Raw genomic sequence first — 23,510 nt, 5'->3', positions numbered from 1 at the left:
GTTAGGATGATGACAGTTACAATAGAAAGGAGACCAGTACAAGAGACAGTGAAAACAGAATGGATACAATTTAGTCGAAGAATTGGCTGTGGGTGAAAAGAAGAAATCAAAGATGCCCGAAGTTGTGAGTTTCAGGTAGCTCTGGGTTTATAATCCTAGTTCTGACTCGCACTATCTTTAGATATACTCGCTGCTGACTACTAACTGAACAAGGTAGTCACCCTGTCATCTTGTAACTTACCTAAGTCTCAGTTTCCTCCTCTGTAAAACAAACTACCAAAATAAAGCTGACGAAAAGATTGAAGTAACATATAAAACCCTTAGGACAGTGCCTAGTATCCATTAAGCAGCAGATAAATGGCGGTCATTGTTAGGGAGTAGGGTAAACGATAAGAACAGAAAGTTAAAAAAATGAGTAGCAGCACGGACTTTTGCGTGGGGATTCGATCTTTCTACTACACGTTACACATACCTCTAAGCAGAGAAAGGGGTTGGAGGGGAGTTTGATAACGTGACTAATAATCCTCCTCCCCTTGGGGGGGAATCTTGATAAAGTATAGCCACCCACATGGAGGACTAATATAAACTGGATTGCAGAATGCACTTGGGCTGGGCGCTCAAGTGGGCCAGGCTTCTTGATTCCTATTTTATCCCCCTTAAACTAGGATAGCAAGGTCTAACTTACACTTTCATTTGCTGCTGAAGTTTCGGAACAGAAAGATAGCCAGATCATATTAATTACATGGATAGGCAAGAAAGCATGAGCCCTGAGGAGGAAGGAAAGGACTGTCCAGGTGTACTTACCTCAAAGATGAGAAATATCAGACAGGAAACCCTAGGTTCTTGCCCTTCAGTCGCTATCTCCTTGCCATTAGTAAAATGCGGCCGATGAATGTCCTCACTTCTGGACATCCCCATCTGGGCAGGAGGTGGGAAGGGTGATGTGCAAATGGATGGGAAGACCTTTTTCTCGGCAGTGCCCACCACACGCAGCCCAGTGCCACGCACCGCAAGCGCTCCATAAACGCACACAGCGTCGCCCCTACCAGAATCCCGGGCGGCCTTCGCGGCATTTCTCCTGGCGTCGGCTTTCAGACTCCCGCGGGTGGGATAGGTCGAGACGGCGGCATCTTTTGGCTTTTCTTCTCCCTAGACGCTCTGAACCATGTTTATGCAACGTTTAATGGGCTCTAATAAAACGGCTAATATTTTGCCCAGCGGAAGCACCTACCCCTTCGCTAAGCCGACTCTGCGAGGGTGAAGCTGCAACCCCAAGGCCGGAAAACGCGGCTATCGAAAAGCGCATGCGCCACGGGGTGGCATGAAGCTAGAGAAACCCGCGGAGGTGGGCGGAAACCATGGCAACCCTGCGGGATGACGACGTGGTGACCGTCCCTAGCGCTGGATTATGACGCAGGCAGTGGGCGCGGACTCTGCGGTTCGCTTGACTGTCGGCGCAGCCTCCGGGCCTCGCCACAGCAGCAACGGCAGAGGCCAGCGGGCGAGGTCAAGATGGTGGCTCCGCGGGCGGGGGAGGCGGTGGAGGGAGGAGGAGTCAGACCTTAGCTTGCCGGAAACACCGAAACCCAGAGACCTCCTGGGGAGCCGCCGCTGCCGCCCTCTCGGCCGTAGCTGCCTCCGCCGCCTGCTCCACTTCGAGGGACGCGAGCGGGCGGCGGGGCGGGCCGTGAGAGAGACAGGAGAAGAAGGAGCGCAGGGGCGGAGTTGCCCGCCTTAGCCCCCGCCCCCGGCCGCGGCCCCGGGCCCTGCCCCGCGTGGCCCTGCCCGGCCCGCCCAGCCCCGGTGTGGCAGCGGCTCATGGCGGCGGTGGGGCCCCCGCAGCAGCAGGTGCGGATGGCCCATCAGCAGGTCTGGGCGGCGCTCGAAGTGGCGCTCAGGGTGCCCTGCCTTTACATCATCGACGCCATCTTCAACTCCTACCCCGATTCCAGCCAAAGCCGGTTCTGCATCGTGCTCCAGATCTTCCTCCGGCTCCTTGGTAAGGGAACAGGGTACCCTGCGTCCCGGGACCGCTCTGCGGGCCGAGATGTGCCCCGAGGAGCGGGCAGGCGTGCGAGGCCATGGGTCGAGTATGTGCCTTTGGGAACTACAGTTTCATCTCTGAAAGGGTCGTCTTTACGGGGTGGGAGGGGGAAGGAGATGATACTTGCCTGAGTTGACAGCGGAGCAGTCCCCCTAGCGAGGACTCAGTGTTGTACCTCAGTGAGAGGGGGAGAAAGCAAGAATGCGTGGGCATGCAGCTCTTTGCCCGTTTCTCTTGGGAAATGAGTACTGGCTTACCGCGTCCTATGCGACAGCCTTCGAAAAAACAACTGTATCCCAGGCTCGTCGTGTGTGACCTTGGACTTCTGCCAAGGCGTGGGCCTCAGTTTCCCTTTATTACAAAATGCAGAGTACTTGTATATTGTCACTTCTGCTGCACCCAAGGGTCCACAGAATCGTGAAGTGTCTGCAGTAAATGACATCCAAGCGAAGGAGACAGGGTTTCGAATGTCAGACCTTGAAACCATTACCAAAAATTCTCATGAAAGCGCGATGCTAAAATTTTCCATGAATAAACGAGAAGGTATTGAAGATGACTGTAAAAAGTGATGAGCCATTTGCCAAAGAAACGTCTGAAAATAATTCTTTGTTTCGTATGGATGGTGTGTTAAAAGTATCTTATATTTCATTTCTTCCTCTCCATCTTCACTTACATCATCAGAGTGAGATGCATTTATGCGTAAAATAATTTTTTAAGTAATTGCAACCTGGCAATTTTTGTTGATGAGGTAATTCTGGTGATCGGTCTTAAGTAGGCTAGTGCTTTTGAAGTGTTGCTGAGGGCAGACTGAGGGTGAGATCTTTACCAAGCCTTTCTGAATTACAAGCCATCTGTTGCTTTTATTCTTTCAAAAGAGGAGTGGCAATAAAGGCCGAATTTTGTTCTTAGCAATAAATAGCCATATTTTACATTTCTCTGGTACTTTCCTTTTGCGAAACATTTTCACTGGTATTATCTAACCTAACCTTCAAACATCCCCCAGAGGTGGGTGGTGGTATTCTCATTTTACAAACCAGGAAACAGGGTCATAGAGGTTAAGTGTTGCTCTTGGTAGGCAGCCGGTAAGTGGTTGCCAGAGCCTGGGGCTTAAAAATCTTTTGACATTAAGTATGGTTTACTTTTCTCCCTAACAGCTGCAGTCCAGATACAGAATGCTATAGTAATGATCATATGCTAGATCTTAAAACTAAAGATGTGAACGTGATGTTCAGCTCAAGCTGCTTGTAACCCACCGGCTACCTGATTCCAGCTGCTCCTACTTGCCACTGCTAACATATACCACCACCACAATTTGTGTTAAAAATTGGGCTCTGTTTGAGAGGATTCTGCATATTCAGCCCAGAAATAGTGTAGTGACTGCTTTGAATATTCTTACAGCATGATGACTGCAGATTCTCTGAGAATCCCTTTGGGACCTGGTGCTTTAATGCAATACTCTGTTGAGCTTCAGGCTAGGCAGCTTCAAGGAAAAGAAGTATTTTCTTTAATTAAATAATTTGTAGTTTGAGAACATTGAACGAAGTAATCTGGTATTTTCCTTGTACTAGCCATGCTTCTTTTCTAATAAGTCTTGAAAGTTTGTGTTTGACGGTTTAAAGAAGGGCGTGACTTAAGGCGACTGCTCAGTGCTTTGGTTTATTTTTGCCTTTTAAAAAAATGGACAATGATGACATCTGTTTCATAGGGTGTTAAAGACAATAAAACTATTTTAATGCTTCATTTAATACCATATTTTGTTAGATATTTTGGTCTTTTGAAATCATCAGCAAAGTATTGGTGCTGTTTATTTGAAAATTTTGATCCCAGAATCTCTGGATCAGACTTTGAGAAATACAAAATATTTTTCAGATCTATCATCTGACTCTTCTTATATTATGTCATGTAATTATGCTAATTTTTCATATTTGTAAGGATGATAAGAATGAAAAAAACTGGTTTTGGTGCTAAAAAATTATATGTTACTAAAAGACACAGGTTTGTGTGTATAATATGCCAATGGATAGTTGAAATTAATCGTTCTGCCTTGTTAGTTTTTTTGTAGTTGTAGACTTCTCAGTACTACTGTGTATAAGTCTTACCACTTGTCAACCTCACCCTTTTCTTTAAAATTAATGTGTAAAAATGGAAATCTCTCTCTTAAGTAAAAAGCATTACCAGTTTTATGTATGGTGGTAGAAGTATTTACTCCCTTCTACCTACAAAGTGGTGCTACAACTGTACCTTCATTTGATATCAAAACTAATTTGAGATTTCAACCGGTTGGAAAATAAAGCAACTCATTTTGGAGATCCAAATAAAATTCTATGACAATATATAGAATATTTAAGAACATAAAGCCATGTCTTAAGGGGTGTTAAATACTAAATGAAACTCAACCCAGAGCAGCATAATGCTGAGTTAGCAAATTTAAATTTTTAACCAAGGCAGAAAATGCAAGCCTAGGAGTTTGTTTTAATAGTATTACTCATGGTGATAATTCATTGAGGTGGGAAAAGTCTTTAAACATAACAGCAAACCCAGAAGTTCCAAGGAAAAATCTGATAAATTTCAGTACATAAAAATGAAAAGCTTTTTTATGGCAAAACTTTAAAAATCTTTAAATGACAAACTGAGAGAAAATATTTGTATCATAAGTGATTGACGTTCTAGTAAGCGTTTTACTCTGCCAGGGAAGTTGAGGCAGGAGAATCACTTGAACCAGGGAGTTGCAAGTTGCAGTGAGCCGAGATCGCGCCACTGCACTCCAGCCTGGCGACAGAGCGAGACTGTCTAAAAAAAACAAAACAAGAAAAAACTTATACTCCCTTAGGAAAATCCCTAAGACAAGCAATTCACAATTAACAAAATGCAGATGTTCAATAAGCAAGAGAAAAAGTATTTAGCCCTTCCTGCAGGAGCTTGATTTTATGGGGGGAAAAAAAGGACTTAGCCTTTCTTATAGTTAAATACAGTCAAGACCAGGTATGGTGGATCACACCTGTAATCCCAGCACTTTGGGAGGCCGAGGCGGGCAGATCGCTTGAGGCCAGGAGTTTGACACCAGCCTGGCCAAATGGCGCAACCCGTGTCTACCAAAATATTAGCCGGGCGCAGTGACTCCTGCCCGTAGTCGCAGCTACTCTGGAGGCTGAGGCACGAGAATCACTTGAACCGGGGAGGTGGAGGTTGCAGTGAGCCAAGATCGTCCCACTGCACTCCAGCCTGGGCGATAGAGCCAGACTGTCTCAAAAAAAAAAAAAAAAAAGTCAAAAAAAATTTATCAGATTGGTGAAAAGTTCAAAGTTTTGCAAAGGCATTTACCTTTTTGAACTAGGTAAATTTATACAATTTTGGAAGACTCTTTTTTTTTTTTTTTGAGACGGAGTTTCACTCTTGTTGCCCAGGCCGGAGTGCAATGGCGCGATCTCGGCTCATCACAACCTCCGCCTCCCCGGTTCCGGCGATTCTCCGGCCTCAGCCTCTGGAGTAGCTGGGATTACAGGCAAGTGCCACCAACCCCGGCTAATTTTTTTTTCTAGTTTTAGTAGAGACGGGGTTTCTCCATGTTGGTCAGTCTGGTCTTCAACTCCCGACCTCGGGTGATCTGCCCTCCTCGGTCTCCCAAAGTGCTGGGATTACAGGCGTGAGCCACCGTGCCCGGCCCGGAAAACTGTTAATATCAGTGTAAAACTATTTGGCACTATCAACTGTCATTTACAACTGACTTTTTTGTTTGTTTTGTTTTAAAGACAGAGTCTCGCTCTGTCATCAAGGCTGGAGTGCAGTGGCGTGATCTCGGCTCACTGCAACCTCCACCTCCCAGGTTCAAGCGATTCTCTTGCCTCAGCCTCCGGAGTAGCTGGGATGCCTGGCTCGTACAACTTTGGACTCACAATTTCAATTCTAGGGAATTGGCCTAGAGATATAGTTGTACAAAAGGACTATGGGCAAACACTACTGGAAATAACAAAGCAACAAACTTAATCTAAATATGTATTGATACAAATCTGTTCATTGTATTAGGTCCAGCCATGCAATAAAGTTCTTGAAAGGAATGAGAGAGCTATTTTTGGTGCTGAAAAAGACCTCAGAAAACCTATGAAGTGAAAAAACAAAGCCGAAGTAATTATAACTGGCAGAGGAATAGACAGAGATTTCTCAACAGTTGCAGTATTGACATTTTGGACAGGATAATTCTTTGTTTGCGGATGAGAGCTCTTCTGAATGCACTGTAAGATTTTTAGCAGCGTCCCTTTCCCCTGCCCATTAGATGCAGGAGCACCTTGCACCCCAACAACCCAATGTGACAGCCAGAGCTGTCGCTAGATATTGCCAAATCCTGGTTGAGAACCACTGGGATAGACAAATAGATTAGTACTTAGCCTTATTTATAATTAAATACATAGCCCAGAAACAGACACAAATGTATATATAGATATAATGTGTTTCAGAGAAAGAATTGAAGTACCTTGAGGTAAACATGGACTGTTGAATTAATGATCATTTTGTTACACCTTTGGAAATAAATTATACTAGATGTCTACCTCATGTCAATATATAAACAGTCACTTCTAGACTGGGCAGTGTAGTGAGACCCTGTCTCTGCAAAAATAAAAGTTTAAAAAAATAGCCATACTTGGCGGTGGGCGCCTGTAGTCCTATCTACTCAGGAGGCTGGGGTGAGAAGATCGCTTGGGCCCAGGAGTTCAAGGCTGCAGTGAGCTATGATTGCATAACTGCACTCCAGCCTGGGTGGCAGACAAGACCCTGTCTCTTAAAAAAAAAAAAGTCATTTCTAAGTGTATTCTTACCTAGATGTATATGTAAATATGAAATGAAGAACTTTAAATTTTTAGAAAAAAATATGGAATATCTTATTTTTCCAATCTTAGATTAAGGGGGAAATTCTGTAAAAATATATAAAAGCAAATACATAATGAAGATTGATAAACTGAATGATACTGAGGTTAAAAACCTATGTTAATCAAAAGATCGCACCACTGCACTGCAGCCTGGGCAACAGAGCGAGACTCCATCACTAAAAATAAAGAAAGAAAGTGAAATCTCGGGTAAGGGGGAACTACTGTACTTACATTTACCGATTTATTATAAAGGCAACTACAAAGGTCACAGATGAATTAACCAGATGGAAGGAGATGTACTAGGTGAGGCAAAGAAGGAGAGAAGGGGAGAAGGGGCGTGGAGCCTCAGTGTTCAGCTGAGAGCTGACAGAACTCAGTCCTTTTGGGTTTTTATGGAAGCTTCCTTAAATAGACATGATTGATTAAATCACTAGTCATTGGTTTATGGACTCAAGCTTCAGCTTCTTCCCCCTCCCCAAATGTGGGGGCTGGGGGTAGGAATCAAAGGTATAACCCTTAATCACTGGGTTGATTCTCCTGGCTACCTAGCCCCCATCCTGAAGCTATCTAGGGGCCCCCAGGCACCAATCATCTGATTATTGTACAAAACAGTCATCACTCCAGAGATTCCAAGGATTTTAGAAGCTATGTCAGAAAATGGGATAAAGACCAAATACTATTTTTTTTTTTTTTATGATATCACAGATGGGAAAGACAAACTAGAAAAACTTGCTTTAACTCTTCATTTAACACCTCTCTGTAGGGTTTGGCTTTTTAAAATCCATGTTCATATATTTTTGATAAAAGCATACTTGTTATAATTTCAGGTTAAAAGCAAAAGTTTAATTTTGTGTTATTAATACTTAGAATACCATTTTTTTTTTTTTACCTAAAATAAGAATCCAATAGAAATTTTTTCTTTATAGTTTATCAAGTATGCCAACAGATTAACAACATTTCAAGACACTTTGTTGTAAACTTCATTGCAGAAGGCTCCCTTGGGAGTAAGGTAGTAATAACATTTATTTCTGTGCTTTTCCATATTCTGTCAGGTATTGAAATGTTTTTCAACAAGTTGCTTTTTGTTTTAAAGGTATTTCGGGTACTTGGAGAATTGTAAATATTATGTTTTGTACCCTGATTTTTAGTCATAAGTTTCCAGAAGAGGGTAAGGGTATGAATAGACTTTACACATAAAAGAGTGAAACACTTTGTTATGTAACATGTATAGTAAGTTTTTTTATTTTTTCCTTTGTTTTTATTTGCCTGTTTTTGGTAATCCAGATTGAGAAGGCCTGAACTTTCATGAGTTGAGTTCGTATATAGTTTCAAAGTTCCTGAATTGATTTGGATACCTCCCTCTTTTTGACTACCTTGAAAACTCTAGTGAACTCTCTTAATCACAGGAGAATTGGACTGGGATCTCTGAGTTGTGATTTCAGTAAATTCTGTTCTCTTTTAATTTTTTATGAAGCAGCATTTATATACAGCCTTGATTACTTGTGCAAGTCACTTCCAAATCCTAATGAGAAACTGTCTCTGGACTTTTATATTTTCTTAGATCTACAGTGTAAATACCAAGAAAGCATTTCATATCTAATGTAAGAATGCACTGAAACTTTGATATTATTCTGCAAAGGCCATGAGAAAGATGATTACTTTGGAGACTTATTACTTGGGATGTTTGCTTTTAAAATGAGAGCAGATTCTTCCCAAACTCCATAAGTAGGAACGTGACTATAAGGAAAATCTGTGAACCCCATATACCTACAAACTTTGGGTAGGAATTAAAACGTGTACTATTCTTGAAATGTTAACTCACTGTTACATCTTGGGGGGTGTGATTTTAATCAGGATAGAGTATTGTCAGATTGTTACTTGCTGGGACACATCCAAATTTTGAGGTTGTAGTCTTACTACATTATTTGTCTATTTGATGCCTTCCCCTTTTTTCTTTGATACATTTGCATAAAGCACAATGGCACTTTTTCACTAGAAATGTTTCTAAAACCCAAATCATTTCTTCATTTGTGTGTGGTAAAGACAAGCTTCAGGAGAAAAGTTATTAGAATTTTAAAAAATAGTTATAAAATTATAGCAAAGCTCATGAATAGTTACTGAAGATTACTTTACTACTTTGTGAATAGCAAGTTGACAAAAATAATTTACGGTTCCTGCTTGACTTTCTCCCCTCTAAGTGGCATAAAGTAGAACTAGAGTTTTTTTGTTTTGGTTTTGACCCAACTTAGAAGATTTGTTTTAACGTTTCTGAAGTTTTGTCTCAGGAAAATAAGGTTGTTTTCCATGTAGAGAATGTAAGATTACATATGGCATCTGGTAGGCTGAATTAATTCCATTTCCTTGTTACCTTCCATGGAAGAAGTTTCCAATAAAAAAAATCTTTTCTAGGCAGGAGTTGGAGACCAACCTGACCAACGTGGAAAAACCCTGTATCTACTGAAAATGCAGAATTAGCCAGGCATGGTGGTACATGCCTGTAATCCCAGCTACTTGGGAGGCTGAGGCAGGAGAATCGCTTGAACCTGGGAGGCAGAGGTTGCAGTGAGCCGAGATCACGCCATTGCACTCCAGCCTGGGCAACAAGAGTGAAACTCCATTTAAAAAAAAAAATACCTATTTCCTGTTAAAAGAGCCTGTTCTGCGTTTACAACTCTTTGGGAGATTATTAGTGGCCCATTTGCTTGGGGAATCAGGTGGTTTGTATTTAGAGGTTTATATGTCTTCTACCTTATTGTGTCCTTTTGTTTTCCTTTTCACAAATGACTTGACACTTTGGCACAGAATACATTTTAAATCCCTGGACAGAGTCATCATTTAAAGGAACTAGCCCTTGCCTATATGTGCAATGGATTGTGAAATGCGTCCACTGTAATAATATGCAGTGTCTTAATTACCTGCTGAAATAAGGTGGATAGATGGATTTTTATTTTATTTAATATTTATGTATTTATTTGAGACAGGGTCTCCCTCTGTCACCAAGGCTGGTGTGCAGTGGCGTGATCTCAGCTCTCTGCAACTTCTGCCTCCTGGGTTCAAGCGATTCTCCCACCTCAAGCCCTTGAGTAGCTGGGAGTACAGGCACGTGCCACCACGCCTGGCAAATTTTTATATTTTTGGTAAAGACAAGGTTTCACCATATTGACATGGTCTCGAACTTCTGGCCTCAAGTGATCCACCCGCCTCAGCCTCCAAAGTGCTGGGATTACTGGTGTGAGCCACCGCGCCTGGCCAAGATGGATTTTTAACTTGGAGTTTGTCACTTTTTCTGTACTCCAGGGTGTGGTTTCTCATTGTCTTTTTCATAGATTTTATTTTTCAAGCAGGCTGTATTTTGTCATTGCCTTTAAAAACATCCAGAAGTGACAGACATTCCCACTGTCATTCCCAATGTCCCAATAAGTACAGTGAATACTATTGTACTTACTTTGTACAAAATATTGTAGGATCCATAGATGGACAAGGTAGGATCCTTGCTTTCTGTTACAGATACATGTATAATAGGGTAGATTATGCTTAGATAACTGCAGACTACAGTATCAGGTGGTATGAGTGTTAAGTGTTTCACTGAGTTCTGCAGGTATGCTGAAAGAACAGTTTCTATCAAAGAAAGTAGGATGCTAGGATAAGTAGGATTTGAACAGTCAGGGATTGGGAAGTTGGTGGGGACATCATTCCAAGCAAAGAGAATGTAAACACTGCTGTAGCTATAGTGGAGAAAAGAATGTGTTTGGGGAACCCAAGTCTGTGTGTGTGTGTTAGGAGGAATATTACTGTAAAGCAAATTGGATCCTTGAGTGCCAGGAGCAAGAATGTAGATTTTAGTTAATAGTAATTTCAGAGCCGCTGAAGTATTTTGAGCAGAGGAATGAAGAAAGGCAATTTGGTGATGGCTTGTAGATGGATTTGGACAAGATGAAGGTTTTTTTGAGACAGACTAATTGATTGGTGTCACAGAAAAGGGGGATAGAGGTGTTAGAAGAATTTGGCAACTAATTGGCAAAGTTTGAGCATGTGGGGCTGGGTTGGGAGTATCTCTAAGAGAACAATAATGGTACCTTCAACTGAAATAGCAAATCACAAGGAAAAGCTGATTCTAGGTTAAGGCAAGTTGAGTTTCAGAACTTTGGAAATTTGCAGTTGTAATGTAGGAGTGAAAGTAGGTGAGTATTCAGATGACATTCCCATTGTTGAAACCTTGGATAATAATGTGTTTATTGTAATCCTACTTAAAATGTGCATTTCTGTCAGAGTACAAAGAAAGATGGTGTCTATGGAGTGGGGGAAGGAGAATTATCATTTTCTAAAAACATGTCTTGGTTTTCTGAGTGTTACTTTTGTAATGTGAAGAACAATAAAAAGAGATGACTATTTTAAGAAACAGATTCAGCATTGTACAGGAAAAAGGGAACTTGGAGGATGTTTCTAAGTCTGAAGGAAACTATTTAGGAGGAAAGAAAAACTGAATTTTGGATCCTTTGGAGAATGCTCAGAGTTAAGGAGTAGGAAATAAGAGCTGCCATGAGTTCACAGTTTGAAGAAAAGGAGGAATTAGGTGGAAGTATAAAACTTGAACTTGATTTCCTAAAGAATGCTTTAAAAAAAAAAATCTAAAACTTGGCTGGGCGCGGTGGCTCACGCCTGTAATCCCAGCACTTTGGGAGGCAAGGCGGTGGAATCACTTGAGGTCAGGAGTTAGAGACCAGTCTGGCCAACATGGTGAAACCCCGTCTCTACTAAAAATACAAAAATTAGCTGGGCGTGGTGGCAGGTGCCTGTAATCCCAGCTGATTACAGGAGGCTGAGGCAGGAGAATTGCTTGAGTCTGGGAGGCAGAGGTTGCAGTGAGCTGAGATTGCATCGCCAGCGCACTCCAGCCTGGGCAATGGAGTGAGACTCCGTCTCAATCAATCAATAATAAATGAATCTAAAACCTAATAGGAACAAATGTTTTCCATTTGGGTTATTTTTAACCCAATTTTTAAAATTATCTTAATTTTAATGATTATGAAATGATAAAGGACATATTCTTTTGAGTTTTAAAACTTGTTAAAATGTAGGTACCACTACACATTCATCTTGAAGAGATAATTTAGTAATTTGGTGCCTTGGACATACACAGTGTTACTTGAAATACTTTGGAAATTAGAAAGTAAGGAATGAAACTTTAAAGAATAATTTATTATGTTTGGTCTGTCCTCCTGAACTCTGACTTTACAAAACCTTTATTGCCCTTTACGCCTAAATCGTCTTGAGGCTTAATGTTCATAACTGAAAATATTCATATTTCCTAATTAAAGAATATCATAACTATTAGTGGGGAAACATTCTTACAAAGACTTCATTCAAATGACTTTTTCTTTCTTTCTTTCAGGTATATTTGTATCCAGTATTGTTCTGATCTTGTCACAACGATCACTTTTCAAGTTTTACATGTACAGCTCAGCCTTTCTATTAGCTGCAACTTCAGTGTTGGTGAATTATTATGCTTCTTTGCACATTGACTTCTATGGTGCCTACAACACATCAGCTTTTGGAATTGAGCTGCTTCCTCGAAAAGGTCCCTCGCTGTGGATGGCACTTATCGTTCTACAGCTAACACTTGGAATTGGATACGTTACACTACTCCAGATTCATTCCATCTATTCACAATTAATTATTTTGGATCTCTTGGTTCCTGTAATAGGCTTAATCACAGAGCTACCATTACACATCAGAGAGACTTTAGTGTTTACTTCTTCCTTGATTCTCACATTAAATACAGTGCTTGTCTTGGCAGTGAAACTGAAGTGGTTTTATTATTCCACACGATATGTTTATCTTTTAGTGAGGCATATGTATCGAATTTATGGATTACAGTTGTTGATGGAGGACACATGGAAGAGGATTCGTTTCCCAGACATACTGCGAGTCTTTTGGCTAACAAGAGTTACAGCTCAGGCTACAGTGTTAATGTACATCTTAAGGATGGCAAATGAAACTGATTCCTTCTTTATTTCTTGGGATGATTTTTGGGACCTCATTTGCAATCTTATAATTAGTGGATGTGATTCTACACTAACTGTACTGGGCATGAGTGCTGTAATTTCCTCAGTAGCCCATTACTTGGGGCTTGGAATATTGGCCTTTATTGGATCAACTGAGGAAGATGACAGGCGGCTTGGCTTTGTTGCACCTGTTTTATTTTTTATTTTGGCTCTTCAGACTGGGTTAAGTGGGCTAAGACCAGAAGAGAGACTTATTCGCTTAAGTAGAAACATGTGCCTTTTATTAACTGCAGTCCTGCATTTCATCCATGGAATGACAGACCCTGTATTAATGTCTCTCAGTGCCTCTCATGTGTCATCTTTTCGTAGACATTTTCCTGTGCTGTTTGTCTCTGCTTGCCTGTTTATTCTTCCTGTCTTACTCAGTTATGTTCTTTGGCATCACTATGCACTAAATACATGGTTGTTTGCAGTTACAGCATTTTGTGTGGAACTGTGCTTAAAAGTGATTGTTTCTCTCACTGTTTATACGTTATTCATGATTGATGGCTACTATAATGTCCTCTGGGAAAAGCTTGACGATTATGTCTACTACGTTCGTTCAACAGGCAGTATTATTGAATTTATATTTGGAGTTGTAATGTTTGGAAATGGGGCTTACACTATGATGTTTGAGTCAGGAAGTAAAATTCGGGCTTTTATGATGTGCCTACATGCATATTTTAACATCTACTTACAAGCCAAAAATGGCTGGAAGACATTCATGAATCGTAGGACTGCTGTGAAGAAAATTAATTCACTTCCTGAAATAAAAGGGAGCCACTTACAAGAAATAAATGATGTATGTGCAATCTGCTATCATGAGTTTACAACATCTGCTCGTATTACACCATGTAATCATTATTTCCATGCACTTTGCCTTCGGAAATGGTTGTACATTCAAGATACTTGTCCAATGTGCCATCAGAAAGTATACATCGAAGATGATATCAAGGATAATTCAAATGTATCTAACAACAATGGATTTATTCCACCCAATGAAAATCCAGAGGAAGCTGTAAGAGAAGCTGCTGCTGAATCTGACAGAGAATTGAACGAAGATGACAGTACAGATTGTGATGATGATGTTCAAAGAGAAAGAAATGGAGTGATTCAGCACACAGGCGCAGCAGCTGAAGAATTTAATGATGATACTGACTGATGAAAATAGCATTTATTAATCATTGAGGTATTTGTTTAAAATTCAGTTCATCCAAAATGGAGTGATATCCTTCACCTTCAGTGTGTAACCAAGCACAAAAACAGTATCAATGTTGAATCTGTGAATGGTTTTCCGTTTACTGTGATGTGCTACTGTAAATATACCTCTTTAATTACTTCTGGTCTCTTTGGTGACCCGTTTAAATTTGTGTACATTATTGTACATAGAATAAAATGTTTTCACATTTTTATGACAAAATTTGAACAAATAGCTTTTTAATAGCTGTAATGATCATATGGTGCGTCAACTGTGCCAAAGATTCTTCAATGAAATCATATAACGTATCTAACTTTGGACCTCAGTTTTTCTTCAGAATGGGTGGGAGAATGAAAATGCAAATCAGGAAACCACATTAAAGTTAAGGAAATAAAATAATTTGACCAGAGGATAAGGGACATGAGAGAGTATTTTAAAACTAAAGAAAAAATTAGCCTGCCAGAAGCAACTGAGGAACTTTTTTGAAACTTGAGTAGCAGTGTAATTGAGCTGAGTTTGAAAGTCATGATTCAGAGACCGAGGGTTGGGAAATAAACTGTATCAACTAAACTTTGATATAAACCAGAATGTGCTAAATGTTTTTTATGTAAAATTGGTATATTTGTTAGCCATTCTGTGTCTGCAGTATTGTCATAAAATTGTCCTTTCATTCTTTTGGAGATATTACAGAACAAAAATAGTTTATTGTTATTATTATTATTTTAAACTAAGGTACTCAATGATATAAAAACATCCTGATCTGATTTTATGAGAAAAAGAAGGGGAATGATGGAGAATGCTGTGTACCAATATATAGTATTTCTTTAGACAACTTGCAGATAATTTCTTTATTGAAACTATCAGTAAGTTTTACTATGAAATTTTACATACATGATGGAAAGTGGAAGACATATACCAATTATATTCCAGGAAAAAATACTTTAATAGTATTGTTATATAGGGTATTGGCTAATTCCAGTGGATCCTCATCTCTCACTGCTGACATTATCTCCAATATTTGACTAAAACAAAACAAAAACAAAAATGGTTAAATCTCCAAGTATATATTCTGTTTTAAAGCTATATAATAATTTTCCACACAAAGGGAAAATATTAGAGCACCTTTAATAGAATAAAGCTTAACAGTTATTAAGTTTTTCAGCAGCATCAACAGAAAAACTTACTGCCAGTAACTACAAACAGATTTATGGACTGTCTTGCATATAACTAGAGCTAAGAACCAGGTTCAAGTAAATTATTAAAGCAGACATCTGTATTATGTACACCACTTCTGGCATTAACTGAGTGGAAATGAAGAGTCCTTTTCAATTGTGAGTCATAGCATGTTCATTAGTGGGTCATGATGAGCATTTCAAACATTGACAAGTACACTGTACTTAGTAAGGGTAAGTACTGTTCCATTTTTTGTTTCATTTTATTATGTATGTTCATCCTAAGTCACAATGTAATTTGTACTGGGGGACAGCAGCCACAGTTGGAAAGCCACTGCTACAGAACTAGTCCTTGAGAGACAGCAAATGAAGGTATTAGGTTGCTGCAAAAGTAATATTTACTTGGAAAAATGTGTGGTTATTGAGGGGGAGGGCTTTCTGTGCTTCTACCCCTGCAAGAGAGAGAAGTACAGGTGTCCATCCTTCAGTTTCTTTCTTTCTCTTTTTTTTATTTCTCTCTCTTTCTTCCCTTCCCTTCCCTCCCCCTTCCTTCCTTTTCTTCCTTTTTCTTTTTCTTTTTTGAGATGGAGTCTTACTCTGTCACTCAGGCTGGAGTGCAGTGGCGCGATCTCAGCTCACTGCAACCTCTGCCGCCCGGGTTAAAGTGATTCTCCTGCCTCAGCCTCCTGAGTAGATGGGATTACAGGCGCCTGTGATCAAACCCAGCTAATTTCTGTATTTTTAGTAGAGATAGGGTTTCATTCACCATGTTGGCTGGGCTGGTCTTGAACTGACCTCGTGATCCACCCGCCTGGGCCTCCCAAAGTGCTGGGATTACAGGTGTGAGCCAGGGCGCCTGGCCGCATCTTTTCAGTTTCTGTGCTTACAATAATAACGATCCATAGTGTCTCCTAGCAATATTATATATAACATTTTAAATACTGAACTGGAAAGTTCCAAAGTCAAAATTGAACATTTAAATATTCTTTGCCCAAGCTTTTTGTTCCCTTAGTGGGTATCTTAAATGTTAACACCTAAAGGAATTAAGGATGGAGATCTAAGATTAATAGGAATTTAAAAAATTGTTTTGTAATAGTGACTTTCAAAAGCCTTGCTTGATGTTTATACAAAGCAAACATTATGCTGAATTTTTATCTGACAGTCATGATATGCTGAAAGCAAATCTATTAACATTTAAATTAAGACAGTGAAAATCCATGTTTCTTCGGAAACTACCAAATGTCCCTCTGTATGCACTCAGAATTGGAACTCTTGATTAGTGCTGCTGATGACACAGTTTTGAAGGTCACAGCAGCTTTGCTAAGATTATATTGCATAGCAATTTTATTGAAATTAATTTATAAGAAATCTATTGGGCCGGGTGTGGTGGCTCATGCCTGTAATCACAGCACTTTGGGAGGCCAAGGCGGGCAGATTGAGCTCAAGAGTTTGAGATCAGCCTGGGCAACACAGTGAAACCCTACTTCTACTAAAACACAAAAAATTAGCCAGGCGTGGTGGTGGAGGCCTATAGTCCCACCTACTCGGGAGGCTGAGGCAGGAGAATTGCTTGAACCTGGGAGGTGGAGGTTGCAGTGAGCTGAGATTGTGCCACTGCACTCCAGCCTGGGCAACAGAGCGAGAGACTGTCCCCCCACCAAAAAAAGGAAATCTATTGGAGCTTAGGACATCCTATTTTACTATTTGATAATGCAGTTTATGGAAATCTTTGAATAACCCTTCTGTAGCCAAGCCATGCCGTTTCCATACATCTTCAGTGGTCAAAGCTGCAGTTACTCCAAAATGAATATAAAGTTGTTTAATATCCCTGAGAATTTAGTGGCTTTTGTTTAGTGTGGCACTTTTACAGTAGGCACAGGTTTTGCTTTTTTTTTTTTGAGACAGAGTCTCACACTGTGGCCCAAGCTGGAGTGCAGTGGTGTGATCTTGGCTCACTATAACCCCTGCCTCTCAGGTTCAAGTGATTCTCCTGCCTCAGCCTCCCGAGTAGCTGTGATAACAGGTGCCCACCACCATGCCCGGCTATTTTTTTGTATTTTTAGTAGAGACAGGGCTTCTCCACATTGGCCAGGCTGGTTTTGAACTCGTGACCTCAAGTGATCTGCCTGCTTCGCCTCCCAAAGTGGTAGGATTACAGGTGTGAGCCACTGCGCCCAGCCAGGCAAAGGTTTTTAAAGTCTTACAAGATCTGTATGATTCCTGCCACTATTTCCTTTCCAGCCCCTCCCCATACTGATACCAGTTATAGCTTAAAAAAAAAAAAAAATTGCTACTGTCCTGCTTAAAATCCTTTGGGTAGTGATAAAATCTAAGCAAAATGCTGGCATATAAGAGGCCTCACAATCTGGGCTCACTCTACCTTCCCAGACTTGACTTCTTCCACTTACCCTGTGCATCCCACTTTCTGCCACACTTGTTCCTCTGGATTAGCCAGGCCCTTCTGCAGTCTGCCTTTGCTCCAGGTGTTTGTCTTTCTCTGACCTAACTCCCAGTCACGCCTAGTAAACAACTGAAATGTCACCTTGGTGTAGCTCTCTCCTGTTTCCCCTCAAAGCAGACAGTTGATGTGCCCTATGGTCTTGGTCATATATTCCTATTTGTATAACAGCACTACTATCTTGGACTCTGTCTGCTTATTTGCTCCAGGAGGGCAGGGGTCCTCGCCTGACTCACTGAATGCCTTATCTAAAGTGCCAGGCACAGGTGGATGGATAAAGACAGGTCTTGGTTCTTCTGTGTAGCCTTAGTAACTTGTACCTTTCCTGACATATGGCAGGGGCTCCAAAATATCTGTTGCAAACAACTTATATCTAAAAGACTTCTATAAACATAATTAGAATGTAAAATTGTTAACAGAATGGAGGTTGATAAAATGACTTTGCAAGTAGGAATTAACTTGCCAACTCATAATTAGCAGTAGATCAGATGATTGTGTATTTTTGAAATGTGGTTTAAATCTTTTCAGCTTGCAGATGCTAAATTTTCCTAGGCTCTGCAGCTAACTGAAGAGCAGGTATTCATGAAGCCTTCACAGTTTTTTTTTTTTTTTTGAGACGGAGTTTCGCTCTCGTCACCCAGGCTGGAGTGCAATGGCGCGGTCTCTGCTTACTGCAACCTCCGCCTCCTGGGTTCAAGTGATTCTCCTTCCTCAGCCTCCCGAGTAGCTGGCATTACAGGCATCTGCCACCAGGCCTGGCTAATTTTGTATTTTTAGTAGAGATGGGATTTCACCATCTTGGCAAGGCTGGTCTCAAGCTCCTGACCTCAGGTGATCTGCCTGCCTCAGCGTCCCAAAGTGCTGGGATTACAGATGTAAGCCACCATGCCCGGCCAGCCTTCATAGTTCTTAAACAGTCTACATTTAAAAACACCTTGAAATTTTGTCTTGCAAATGTATAGCTAAAGTCAACAGCTATAATCTTATACAAGATTAAAGAAATATAAAAAACTGACTTGGATACACTGTTGGCAACTACTTCCTGTAAGCTGGCTGCTGGCAAAATAACAGTTTCTTTTCTCTAGTGTCCTCTTAGATCCCCCAAAAATTGGCTGGGTGTGGTGGCTCATGCCTATAATCCTAGCACTTTGAGAGGCTGAGGTCAGGAGTTTGAGACCAGCCTGGCCAACATGGCAAAACCCCGTCTCTACTAAAAATACAAAAATTAACTGGGTGTTGTGGCACGTGCCTATAGTTCCAGCTACTTGGGAGGTTGAGGCAGGAGAATTGCTTGAACCTGGGAGGCGGAGGTTGCAGTGAGCCAAGATCACTCCACTGCACTCCAGCCTGGGCAACAGAGTGAGATGGTCCCCCAAAACAGTATTTAGAAATACTGTTTCATCACTGAATTTGCAAGTACTTACATTTCTTTATTTTTTAAAATTTTTGTTACTTCTTTAGAGACAGGGGTCTCCCTATGTTGCCTGAGCTGATATTGAACTCCTGAGCTCAAGCAGTCTTCCCAAGTAGCTGGGATACAGGCGTAGGCCACCCTGCCTGGCTGCTTCAGTTTTCAAGACTTTGTCAGCTGAAGCATGTTAATAAAGGAAAAGAACCTTTCAAACGTATTTTTATAGAGTAATTCTTCACTGTTCTGCCTGCTGGATATTAGATCTGGCTTATCTTCTAATACTATTTTCCTGTTAAAAACTACTGAAAACAAAAGATGGTGCATATGCAATGAATAGTCTTAAAAGCAACAATCTATTTTGTTTTCTTTTTTACCCCTCATGAAGACACAGTACCAATTAGTTTTTGTGAATGTGTTATAAGTATGCCCAATTGTCTGAACTGATAAATTATGTAAGACTGATATAATCTAGATTAAATTATCTGTGCAAACAAAATAAATTGGATTAAGTACCCATTAAAATGATATAACCACCTTTTCCTGTTGGTTACCTTTACAGCTCTTTGACAGATGGATAATAGTCCCTCTTTTCACCTGTGCTATACATCACAATTTAAAAGATGATTCTGATCTGCTGCTTTTTTAGGAAATAAAATGTGCTAAAGTCCCACCCCCTTTGATTGGAAAAAGGGCGTCTACCCCCTTTGATTTGGAAAAAGGGGTTCGTCCTTAAGATCACTTATCCTTTTGTTCTGAGGCTTAAAGAAATGTGTTATTTCTTAGATTTATAGCGGCTGTCAAATCATTTAAATCCAAAATATTCTGCTAAGGCTTTCTTGTTACCAAAGAGTAGCAGGAAGTTGCAGTGAGAATGGGACTTAAACTAGGTATACAAATTCCTCCAAATCACTGCATTAATATGGTGGCCTTGAACCTGAACTTCACTTGGATTTTGCAAAATTTTAATTCTGTCCCTTGCGTTCATTTTGTAAGTGGCATCTGGTGGTTGACTAATGATTTTGAAGACCGTGAAAGCAAAATACTCACATTATATGGCAGGGTTCATTTCTGTCTTTTAAGCAGTGCCCACTTTCCCACTTCTTTTTGGTAGGAAATGCAGTTTTTATATATTTTGATCCAGCATGTGTACTTTTGACTCCACACCAAGGTGCATCTAGTTAAGCAAAGAAAGTGTCTCTTAAGGGCTTTACATTAAAAAAAATTTTTTATGACCATTATCGAACTAATACATAACCTGTAAATGATAAACCATGATTCAGCTTCCAAAATGGCACAATTATTGCAACAGAAAACAGTTCTAAGAAAAGCACAAAATCTTGAATTGCATCTTAAATACCTTCTAAAACTCACTTTTATTCCTTTTTTCTGCTACCATTGTTGGTGTGCAGCATGCTTTAAAAAAAAGACCTAAACCTTAAATATAATTGTGTAACAACATGAAAACATTTAAACAGATTTTTTTTCTGTTTTCAAAATCTTTTTCGCTATGCATGTAGTGAGGTTTGCATAAGTTAAATTTCCATCTTTACTGAATGTGAAACTGGTTTTGAATATTTTTAAATAAAGAATTACAATAGTTTACACATTTTACAAGCATCGTACTTTTAATCAAATCATTTTGTTTTCCTGACTGCCCAAGGAAATGAACGTGATTTCTCCAGAAAGGCTCAGTCTTGATTTTCCTAAAGTCCATGGTATAAGGACAGCCTTGACAGGGTTTAGATAGAAGTTTTAGCTTTTTACCTTATTTATTATTTTTTTGAGATGGAGTCTCACTGTCTCGAAGGGTGGAGTGCAGTGGCGCAATCTCGGCTCATTGCAACCTCTGTCTCCCAGGTTCAAACGGTTCTTGTGCCTCAGCCTTCTGAGTAGCTGGGACTACAGGCATGTGCCACCACGCCCAGCTAATTTTTTGTAATTTTTGTAATTTTTTTTTTTTTGAGATGGAGTTTCGCCGTTGTTGCCCAGGTTGGAGTGCAATGGCGCGATCTCAGCTCACTGCAACCTCCGCCTTCCGGTTTCAAGCAATTCTCCTGCCTCAGCCTCCTAAGTAGCTGGGATTACAGGCATGTGCCACCATGCCCGGATAATTTTGTATTTTTAGTAGAGATGTGGTTTCTCCATGTTGGTCAGGCTGGTCTTGAACTTCTGACCTCAGGTGATCCGCCCACCTCGGCCTCCCAAAGTGCTAGGAATACAGGCGTGAGCCACCGCGCCTGGCCTCACCTTGTTTTAAGAGGCAACATATTCTAAAATCCTTATACGAAACCAGTATAAATTGTCGCACTGTAAAAAGTGCTGTAGAATTAAGCCATTATAAAGACACTGTGTAAACAAAATTCTGAACAGATTTTGAAACTTGGAAGTGTGATGTGCTTAGTCAAGGCCCCTTGTTTATGTACTTGTAACTACAACCTCCTGAGTTACGTATACATATATATGTGTGTGTGTGTGTGTGTATATATATATATATATATATTTTTTTTTTTTTTTTTGATATGGAGTCTCACTCTGTCACCCAGGCTGGAGTGCAGTGGCACAATCTCGGCTCACCGAGTAGCTGGGACTACAGGTGTCTGCCACCATGCCCGGCTAATTTTTTGTATTTTTATTAGAGACAGGGGGTTTCTCCATGTTAGCCAGGATGGTCTCGATCTCCTGACCTCGTGATCCACCCACCTTGGCCTCCCAAAGTGCTGGGATTACAGGCGTGAGCCACCACACCCGGCCCTCCTGAGTTATAGTCTAACATCTCATTTTCTAAGTGCTTAGACATAGCAAACTTCTAAAATTGAAAAAAAATCATTTGCATATATTTTTCCATTAATAACCCCCAAAGATCTCCTGGAAAGCACAATTGTTGAGGTTGAGCATGCTGTTTTAAAATACTTGTCCACTTAAAGTTTGAAGTCAAATTTCTTTTTCTTTTTTGTTTGGTATGGTTTAATATGAAACAAAGTTCTGAAAACAAACTTACCTGTCTCAATCATTAATTTTTCACTAGGAATTGACTTCAAAACTTCCAAATTAGCTTCAGTTTTCAGTGAACTTAAAAAAAGAAGTGTATACATATATTTATTTTAAAAGGCAGCAATTAACGAATACCTTTTTTCATATCACAACTTGTCTAAAGTACTACAAGACCAATCCAAAACCCCAGAGCATTTTGTTTTCAGTATACTTTAGAAAGTATTTGCACACTACCATACTTCAACAATCCAGATTAAGATCTATTTTAACCCTATCTGCCTTCCGGGGATGCAATTTTCCATGCTTATTAGTTGGTTTCCAACAACATTCCGTATCAGTCTAAGTAAAATTTAACTTTTTAAAAAAAGAATTCATTTGCTTCTGAGTAATTTACATAACTTAGAGATGCTCCTAAGGCTGTTAACGTTCATTTCCTGAATTTTCCATTTTTAGCCCAAGACAGAGTCTTCACTCTACTTGAGCAGAATTATGTATCTGCACCCTTGCCATGGTTTCTTTGTAGGATGAACTCTACTCCTTGAATCTGGCTTTGGCCTCAAGTCTTGCTATGGCTGCCTGAGCCTCTATCAGCCAAAACCCAGCTGACTCAAAGATCCATGAATGCAAACATAAATGCTTCCTGTAATGTGGCAGTGAGGTTTGGGATGGTGTAGCATATAATGTGATGGCAACGAATACTGCTCTTGTATTACTTTAAAAACACAATTTTTGTAACCACAAATTAATTTTTTAGGGCAGTTTTAGGTTTACAGCAATAAAAAGTATAGAGATTCCCCAACCATATGCCCCCACTCTCAAAATTCCACACCATAATGGTAGGTACGTTTGTCATTGATGAACCTACCTTGACACAACATTGTCACCCAAAACCCACAGTTTACAGTTTACATTAGCGTTCACTTGGTGTCATGTGTTCTGTGGGTTTGGACAAATATGGAATTACGTCTACCATTGTATCATACTGAGTAGTTTCATGCTCTTAAAAATCTGTGGTCTGCCTATTCATCCCTCCTTCCCTCTAACCCCTTATTTTTGAACTGTCTCCATAGTTTTGCCTTTTCCAGACTGTCACACAGTTTGAACTATACAGTATGTAGTCTTTTTCAGGGTGCCTTCTTTCACTTGAAAATACATATTAAAATCCCATGTTTTTCATGCCTGATAGTTCATTTCTTTTGGCATTGAATAATATTCCACTGGATATACCACAGTTTATCCATTCACCTACTGAGGAACATCTTGGTTGCTTCCTTATGTAGCATTTTTAATTTCAGCATTTGTTATTACAAAGCATTTAAGATATACATTA

The 23,510-nt window shown here is 40.2% G+C and overlaps 2 protein-coding genes across 7 annotated transcripts in view; one reads left to right on the top strand and one right to left on the bottom strand.

Moving 5' to 3' along the window:
• The first annotated feature begins 1,489 nt into the window (after positions 1-1,489).
• LOC105468475 (ring finger protein 139) lies at positions 1,490-22,365 on the top strand. The gene is made up of 2 exons (XM_011718674.2): positions 1,490-1,999; positions 12,299-22,365. The coding sequence occupies exons 1-2, from the start codon at positions 1,819-1,821 to the stop codon at positions 14,110-14,112; spliced, it is 1,995 nt and encodes a 664-aa protein (XP_011716976.1). The 5' UTR covers positions 1,490-1,818; the 3' UTR covers positions 14,113-22,365.
• Positions 14,968-23,510, bottom strand: part of LOC105468473 (TatD DNase domain containing 1) — a 48,760-nt gene continuing 40,217 nt past the window's right edge. For 5 of the 6 annotated variants that reach the window (XM_011718668.3, XM_071067843.1, XM_071067844.1 and 2 more), the window contains 3 exons: positions 22,188-22,258; positions 20,237-20,363; positions 14,968-15,170 (listed from right to left, as the gene is read on the bottom strand). In XM_011718668.3, coding sequence (XP_011716970.1) covers positions 15,068-15,170; positions 20,237-20,363; positions 22,188-22,258 — 301 coding nt within the window. In that variant the 3' untranslated portion in view covers positions 14,968-15,067. Of the gene's footprint in view, positions 15,171-16,142; positions 16,232-20,236; positions 20,364-22,187; positions 22,259-23,510 lie in introns of those variants that run through there. The other variant, XM_011718667.3, reaches the window with a different exon arrangement.

Source organism: Macaca nemestrina, chromosome 8, assembly GCF_043159975.1.
Source record: "Macaca nemestrina isolate mMacNem1 chromosome 8, mMacNem.hap1, whole genome shotgun sequence".
Classification (NCBI taxonomy): Eukaryota; Metazoa; Chordata; class Mammalia; order Primates; family Cercopithecidae; genus Macaca; species Macaca nemestrina.
This window is presented reverse-complemented; position numbering and strand designations above follow the sequence as displayed.

Excerpts from the sequence above, each read along its gene's own strand:
- LOC105468475 (XM_011718674.2), top strand. The coding sequence starts at position 1,819 with ATGGCGGCGGTGGGGCCCCCGCAGCAGCAGGTGCGGATGGCCCATCAG. Across the intron at positions 2,000-12,298 it reads GATCTTCCTCCGGCTCCTTG|GTATATTTGTATCCAGTATT; the intron begins GTAAGGGAACAG and ends TCTTTCTTTCAG.